Source organism: Daucus carota, chromosome 9 (genome assembly GCF_001625215.2).
Source record: "Daucus carota subsp. sativus chromosome 9, DH1 v3.0, whole genome shotgun sequence".
Taxonomy (NCBI): domain Eukaryota; kingdom Viridiplantae; phylum Streptophyta; class Magnoliopsida; order Apiales; family Apiaceae; genus Daucus; species Daucus carota.
In genome coordinates, this window is record NC_030389.2 from 35,831,965 (window position 1) to 35,841,045 (window position 9,081).

Here is a 9,081-nt window from a genome sequence, read left to right on the forward strand (position 1 = left end):
ATATATTTAGATTAAAAAATAGATCAGACCACCCAACCATATTTAGTGTACAACCAAAATTCTGTATGTATACATTATATAATGTAATGTTTACATGTTAATCCTCGTTAGCTTCCATCCAAATTCTAGAGATATTATTTGTAAATAGCTTCAGACCAAATCATTTTAACTTCAGACCAAATCATCCAAAGATTTAAATAATGTCAACTAATTAATTATTTGACATTCAATCCTTTAATTTGTTTGTGTTTATGGGTTCCAGATAAATCAAAACTCTGCTGGAGATCATGGAATTTATACTGATCGCAACTTTGAGAGTGTCCTTGCAAACTTTTCAGAAGATGAATACGAGAAGCAGCCCAGAATTGCCTTAAGCAACAATAGCAGTCTCAGAAACAGCACAATCCGTGTTGTTAAAATCCAAGGTTTTACAGGAACAATTTACGAGTTATGTCATATTAAGTTTATGCTGGCCCACTTTCGGCTACTGAGGCTCTTTAAAGTGACTCCAATTAAGGATATAGATGAAGACCAAAGCGGCGCCTATGCAAAGCTTATTTCAAGCTATCCTAGGGTTTCTGCAGATGTCCACATTCTAATGGGATCTGAGGAATTTAATTTGGAAAACTAAAAAAGCTTGATATATGGTGGCTATCTCTTTCTATCTATTCCTAAATATAAAACTTCAGTTTGATGGTTTGGAAGCTTTGTGTACGAGCACTGTGTTTATTACATTTCAATTCAGAACAAATTATCTTTTTCAAATAGGGTTTTCAAATTATATCTAGCTCCCCAGCATCTAAAAGATGTTGATATCCGAAAAACGATATAACAAGAGAAACCTAGGGTTGGGGAGAGAACCCTACTTTCAAGAGAACAAGAAGAAAAACGATATAACAAGAGAACCCTAGGGTTGGGGAGAGAACCCTACTTTCAAGAGAACAAGAAGAACTCTTAGAGACCGTTGATATAATTTATATGCATGATTTTTATATTTTTCAATATGATAAACTGTTTCTAATGATGTGGTGTGTATTGTTAACATTGTGATCGTTCACCTACAAACTTTCAGTCATTTTAATAATTCTGTGACATGCCTATTTTTTTATATGAATTACACATATATTTTGCTAATTTATAGTTTACTCATTTTAAATGTTATATCATGTAGATATATGATGTTTTTTTTTTGCAGATTTAGATTTTCTTTATAGATGTGTTAGGTTGAGATAATTAATTTGTTTTAAAGTTTATGCTCCTTATTTTGTACTCATTTTATTTCACAATTTTTTGTATAATTTTGGTGATTGTGGTGATCAGATATTGTCGCTTTGGTGTCTAATTTAATTCACGAATGCATTCTAATAATGATACGAAGTCCAGAGATTAAGCATCCCAAGCTTTAATTGATTATTTCACCGGTCATATTTTATAGTTCAGAATTATTATGTGTGCTATCATATATAATCTGGACAACTTCAATAATTTTAATAATTCAACAACATTAATTATATCAGAAAAAGTTGAGGAAATAGTTAACGAATTGATGAACTTGTATAAAGGAAATAAATCATTATACTACTCTACTCCATTAATTTATTGATTAAGCTCATGAATTAACTAATTTTTTATTGGTGTAAATGCTCTTACAATGAGATTCCTCCTGCTCTTGGGAGGTGAACATTTTGTAAGAACGCGACAAAAATATTAGAATACAAATATCCCCTCGTTACTGCCTATATATAACATACACCTTTATATTTTACTCCATGTCCCGTCCAATTTTATACATTTTTCCTCCCCTGCTTCTGCTTGACAATACTTCTATAAAGTATGACTTAATATTCAATCAAAAGATGACACGCGAAATTTAGGAAAAAATTTTGAGGCACCTAACATTTTTCTATTATGAAATTTTGAAAAGATATCTTCGATATAAATTTATTTATATTTGTTTTGGTATTTGTGATAAACATTAAATTTAAATTCACTTAGTAATCCTCCCAATAGGTCATTGATTTAATTGATTAATCAAAAGTTAAGAGTTATTTTTGGCAAGTCATTTTAAAATACTTGTTTATTCCTTCGTACTAAAAATACATTTATTTTTAAAGGAATATTTCTGTTTCGCAATATGCGTGTTGAGGAATTGTAAAATATGATGTCCTTCATCTTCCTATTGCAACATTAAAATACATGAAGCTCGAAAAAGGATTATCTTTATGTGATATTCTTTAGACCACTCATGTGACATTAAAACAAAAATTTCAATTTAAAGTAATTTATTCCATATTTAAATGTTTTATCTTCTCTCGGAATAAATTATTTTAAATATTTTAAAATCATAAATCCTTTGATCTTCAATGATTTAATTTTTCTAAATCAAGGATTTATCTTCTCCATATTAATATTGGTCTTGAAAAATATTAATATCTTTTTTAAATATACCTTTGGAATATTTTCTCCCTATCTCTCAAATTCTTTATTTTTCGGAGAAAAATATTCACAATACTTAGAAAAGCTTTTCAATGTATCAAAATCATGATTTATCATGAACATTTTATTTCTAAGTATTTTGGTATCAAGATATTCGTCAAAAGGTCTTCTCGAGTATTTAAAAGACGAATTGTTTCGGTTTTTCGTAAACCAGTTTAAATCTTAGAAAATCGGTTTAAATACTTTAAAATAGTTCTCAACCCACCAAAGTATTTTATCTTTATGGGAATCTATTTTAAGTATTTATTCAAGTTTTAAGTTTGGCCTAAATTCCTCTTCGGATATTTCAAAAGAATTGTCGTATTTTATTCGAAACCCGAATGTCTGATTTAATCGTTTTAAATCCAAATAAAATACTTCCACTTGCCAAATTGACTTGAAACTTGAGATTAGCCAGTTATATATTATTCTTAATGCATGGTAAAAGTTTCGGAATTTTTCGAGAACTTTCGTTTTTCTGCGTTTTCTAGCTGTCTGTCCGAACTTCGGCTGAACGTTTGACCAAGCTAGGGTTGACCAAAAATCACCAAAATTTCCAGAGTGCCATTTTCCAATATTCTAAGATTTATCATAATTTTTCTGGAATTTATTTTGCACGTTCGAAAAATCATATTATTTAAGTGTAACGGATTTATTACCGTTATCTCGATTTACGTGCAACTTCTAGAAGCTTTTCAAAGTGCTGAGAATTCAAAAGGAAGGTGCTAGGTTGCTTCCTTAATTGAGCACATGGGATAATGGAAGTAATTGGTGGCCAAGTTGATTGTGTCATGGATGACTTCATCCTTTGCTTATGTCATGCATGACATCATCCCCCACCATTTGCCTATAAATACCAAGCTTCCCCCCACCCATTTTCTTCAAGCTAAGAGCCAAATATATGCTGAGATTTTGAAGTGAAAATACTCTCCCAAAGTTTATTCAAGCACCCACCATATTTACTTCATCTTTAAAACCTTCGATTCTTCATATACTTCGTTATATACACAAGGTTTTAAACCCCGAGGCTTCGTTCCAACCAACCTAGCCAAATCTCGCCTAGCTCATTTTCATACCACTCTTTTTGTCCTCCCGAAGGGCTCTCCAAAGTTCGTGTGCAAAGCCAAAATCCGGTCGAACCTCCGACGAATTTTTCCGGCGAACTTTTTGTAAGTGGTTATTTTAGCTTCGTTTTATTCGTGTCTTAACCGACCATTTTTAACAAAGGGCTTTTGAACAAAAATATTCTCTTTCATCTTTAAAGCTCTCCTTGTTTACAAAACACACGAGTTAGCCCCTCGTTGTATATTTGTGCGTGTGTTTTGTCCCGGAACCTAACTCGTATCCTTTGAGATTTCCTCACCAAACTTTGGAGGGATCTTTGCCTTGGCACGGAAAGCCGGATATAAGGCCAAAGGTAATAAGTTAGTTATTGTTGTGCGTGTTATCTGTGCTTAACTGATTATATCCCTACGCCCAACATACCCTTTCTCGTTTGGTGAACGTTTCCATATGTGCTGTGCTTCGTGGAAATACTAACCTTACGAGTTTAGCGGTTCCCGATCCCGTGTGTGTGAGTGTGATTATCGACTGCGTCTTATATCTATAAATCACTACACACTAATTAATATAACTCTCGTAGCTTGCCCGTACGCGGTTTGCTCAGGTTATTAAAATCAATCCGACTTAAAATCAACTATTTATATTTTCCGCGCAATATAAATTGTTGGACTGTTGTTGGACACTTGTTGGACTAATCACCGTTAGATTTGTTATAATTGACGAACCTTATACCTGACCGTGATTATTGGACTTACTTAGCGGACTAAAATCTTATTAAAACAAGGACATATATTTTCGTAGATATTGTTTTCTAACTTTTGCAGTGAGGTGAAGTGAAGTGAGGTGATCTTCGTTCTAAGACCCAAGTCCTTGATGTATTGACGGGGAGTTAATAGTCATTGCACCGTGAAGAAGAGGAAAGACCCGAGATCTAATACCTAAGACCCAAGACCGGCAAAAGGTGTAGAAGTACAAAGACTACACAAGGTTCTACATCGACTTTGAGGAAGTAACGGGGAGTTACGTTCCGAGACAAGCTTTGTAGGTGTTTTTACATTTATAGTGAGGAGGTAACGGGAAGTTACGCTCCAAGATATATATTTGTAAAGGCTTCTCCGCCTACTTTAAAGGAGTATCTTTTTAGTAGAGAAAATCTCGAGTCCGGGGAGGAGCTCGGGGACTGGACTAGGGGTGAGTGGACTCCATCGGTTGAGTTAGCCACCGCGAACTAGGATAAAATCCCTCGTGTGGTATTTTTCTTTCTTTGCCTTTTGCTTCCGCATTTACAACTGCCATTACTCTAGATACAAGCTTTTAAAAAGGGGATAAACTTTTTAAAACGCCATAAAGTTTTTAAACTGGTGATTAAGCTATTCAACCCCCCCTTCTAGCTTAATTATCCCTATATACGGACCTAACAGTTGGTATCAGAGCAGTTGCTTTTATTTGTGCTATTTGATTTTTAAGCACTACAAAAAGTAGATCCGATATGGCTTTTATCAATGGCATCGGTTGTAGTGAAGGTCTCTCAAATTCTAGACCTCCTTTATTTGATGGCACGAACTTTGCCACATGGAAAACAAGATTTCGCATTTATGCTAGAAGTCAAGGTGTCAAAGTTTGGATGGCCATAGAAGATGGTACAATTATTCCGACTAAAATAGTCGACGATATTACTATCGAAAAGAAAGTAAGTGAATATACTCACGATGAGGAAGATAGAATGAATATCGCCGCTAAAGCGGAAATGGTTCTCACAAGTGCACTTGCAGAAAAAGAATATAAACGAGTAAACAATTGCAAGTCCGCACAAGAAATGTGGAACAAGTTAGTAGTAACCTATGAAGGAACTACCGACATAAAAGATTCTCGAATGGATACTTTGATCCAAGAATACGAGAACTTCAAACTCCAAGATGGATAAAATATCATCGACATGGAAACAAGATTTACTCGTATCGTCGATGAATTAGCTCAACTCGGAAAGAACTATACTCGAAATGAGAAGAATCGCAGGGTTCTTAAATCTTTACCTCCGAGTTGGAAAGTTAAAGTTACAACTATCAAAGAGATGCACAATCTCAATGATTACCACATCGATAACATATTCGGAAACCTTCGTGCTTACGAAGAAGATAATGTTCCGGATATTGCCGTTCCTAAAGTGGAAGACAAAAAGAAAAATATGGCTTTAAAGTCCATATTAATCGATGAGGATGAAAACGACGAGGAGTTGAATGAAGAACTCCAAAATCTCGACGAAAGCGAGATCGCTCTCTTAACGAGACAACTTCGTCGTGTACTTCAAAGTAAAGCTCAAAGGTATGGAAAAGGCTTCCTTAAATCGAATAATCAACAAAGAGTTTTTAACTCTAATGGAAGGCCTAATTACTCTCCAAACTATACTCCGAATTATAAGAGTAATTATCCTACTACGGGCTATAACAAAGGCAAAGTCAATCAAAGCCCTAATGCTTATAATCATGCAAATAACAACCATACTTACACTCCTCCTAAACCAAAAGAACAAAATCCGTAGGAAGCACAAGATGTGTGTTTCGAGTGTAAGCAACCCGGTCACTTTAAACGGGAATGTCCTAAACTTTCTAAAGGAAGGATTCTCATGGCCGAAAATGGTTGGGATTTAAGTGAAGATGAAGAGATCTCGGAAACTAATGAAGAAGTGGTCAACTTGTGCTTGATGGCTCTCGAGGATGATTCTTCGTCATCGGATGTCTCCACTTCAAATGATGAGGTAAGTTCTCGATCTAAAGTTTTACATAACTTACATCTCTTTAGTGAATCTTCATTGCATTTATCGGATATGAGTAAAAGTGATTTGATTGATTTGGTGGTTGAAATAAATAAAATAAGCAGTAGTACTAATCAACGTACTCTCTCACTATGGTCCGAGAAGGAAAACATTGAAAAGTTGAACAAAACTCAAGAAGAAGAGTTATCTCGGATCAAGGATCTAAATCTTAAAAATGAGGAAGAAATCTCATCTCTTTGTGAACAAAATGATATCTTGAAAAATGAGCATAATAAGAGTAAAGATATTATTATGAGATTGGAAGTTGAAAATGTTTCCTTAGTTCTACAAACCAAGGAATTAGAAAATGAGAAGCTACAATTAAATGAAGATAATACTAAGCTTCATATTGACTTGTTGAATTTGAAAATCCAAAATGAGTCATTAACTCAAGAAAAATCAACTTCGATTTCTCAAAAAGATGAACTTGAATTAGTTCATGCCTTGAAAGAAAAAGACAAGATATTTGAGTTAGAAACTCAAAAGTTGAAGGATGAACATTCCAAGATTTTAACTCACGCCTTAGATCAAGAAAGAATTCTTAATGATAAATTAAATGTCTTGATCAAGGAAAATGAAAATCTTGAAGTTGTAGTTCAAAGGTTCACTAAGGGTAATAAGATGTTAGATAGAATGGTACATTCTAAGACATCATATAATCATGAAGGATTAGGATATGATAAAAATGATGAATCTAAAAAGTTTGTGCAAGATAAGAAACAAACTACCTTTGTTCCCGCTTCACCTAGATATAAATGTTCATATTGCAATAAGGATGGACATACGGTTGAATATTGTAGAATCAAGAATGGTGAAATTAAGGGGAAGTATGTATGGGTTCGTAAAGGAACAAAACGATATCATAAGGTTGATCAAAAAGTGAGAAATAAGAACGTTGATAACACTCAAAGACAACCACGGTTTAGTTATGTTCAACAACCTATTTCGTATCAACATAGAAACACAAGGTATAATGCTTATTCGAATGGACAAACTTCTAGAAGTCGTTCTATTCCCTGTCAACATTTCTATCCACAAAATACCATGTATTATCCAAATGATAGAAATAACATGTATCAAGGTGTAAACTTTCAAAGAAACAATCCTTTAAGAAACACAAGATACTATGACTATTCTAGGAACGTTGCATCTAGAAACTCCTATGTGCCTAATCATGATTATGCTATGCCTAGTTTCTATCATGCGAACTCGAATGCTTATAATGATACGCTAACCCGAGGACCCTTAAGACGAAAGGGTACCTATAAATTTAATTGATTTGTTTTGTAGGTGTGCCTTGTTACTAAGCATGATATGTGGTACCTTGATAGTGGTTGTTCGAGACATATGACCGGTAATAAGTCTCTCTTGAATGGCATTAGAAAGGTTGCCGCTGGAAGTGTCACGTTTGGAGATAGTAGCAAGGGTAGTATCATTGGTATTGGAGATATTGGTAATGAACATTTCGAGATTGCTAATGTACAACTAGTTACGGGACTTAAGTATAATCTTCTCTCCATTAGTCAACTTTGTGATAATGGATAGAAGGTAATTTTCTATCCTACTCATTGCTCTATTTTAAATAAGGATGGAAAATTGATGCTTACTTGTCCTCGTAGCAAAAATGTATACACTTGTGATATTAGCAAACATTCTAATGTATGTCTATTTTCTAATCTTGATGATCCATGGTTGTGGCATCGTAGATTAGGACATGCGAATATGAAATTAATTAAAAGTATTTCAACAAATGATCATGTTAGGGGTATACCTAAGTTAAACTTTAAAAAGGATCATATTTGTGAAGCTTGTGAAATAGGAAAGCAAATTCGAGCATCTCACAAAGCTAAGTTTATGGTATCTACCTCTAGACCTCTTGAACTATTACATATGGATTTAATTGGACCGGTTCCGGTACAAAGTCTTGGAGGTTGTTCATATACCTTGGTCATTGTTGATGATTTTTCACGATATACGTGGACAGAATTTCTCAAAGCTAAAAGCGATGCTTTTGAATCATTCTCTTCTTTATGCAAAAAGATTCAAAATCAACAAAATAATACCATTGTCTATATAAGGACTGACCATGGTAAGGAATTTGAGAATTCTAGTTTTACTACGTTTTGTGAGTCAAATACACATAACTTTTCTGCACCTTATACTCCTCAATCTAATGGAGTTGTAGAAAGGAAAAATAGGACTTTACAAGAAATGGCAAGTACTATGCTTAATGAATATCGTCGTCCTAAATATTTTTGGGCCGAAGCTATGTCTACCGCTTGTCATATCTTAAATCGAGTATTATTACGTCCTATGACTCAAAAGACTCCCTATGAATTGTATTATGGTAAAACTCCTAAAGTTAGTTATTTTAGAGTTTTCGGGAGCAAATGCTTTATCTTAAATTCTAAAGAATACCTTACAAAATTTGATCCTAAATCAAATGAAGGTATATTTCTTGGTTATTCTACCAATAGTAAAGCATATCGTGTATTTAATCTTAAAACTCTTGTGGTGGAAGAATCTATGAATGTTGCTTTTGATGAATCAAAACCACCCTCGAAGTATATTGATCTTGTGGATAAAGAAGATGCCGAACAAGATGGTGTCGAAGATGTTATTCGTCAATTCGAAAATATGGATATAGGAATTTCCCCTCCTAATAATCCATTAGAATTGTTACAAACCGATGAAGAACTTCCTAAAGAAATCCCGGTTATTAGAAGTCATCC

General features: G+C 33.9%; 1 protein-coding gene across 1 annotated transcript; it reads left to right on the forward strand.

Moving 5' to 3' along the window:
• Positions 1-3,346: 3,346 nt before the first annotated feature.
• LOC135149150 (uncharacterized) lies at positions 3,347-7,930 on the forward strand. The gene is made up of 2 exons (XM_064084106.1): positions 3,347-3,644; positions 4,362-7,930. The coding sequence occupies exon 2, from the start codon at positions 6,161-6,163 to the stop codon at positions 7,625-7,627; it is 1,467 nt and encodes a 488-aa protein (XP_063940176.1). The 5' UTR covers positions 3,347-3,644; positions 4,362-6,160; the 3' UTR covers positions 7,628-7,930.
• Positions 7,931-9,081: the final 1,151 nt, after the last annotated feature.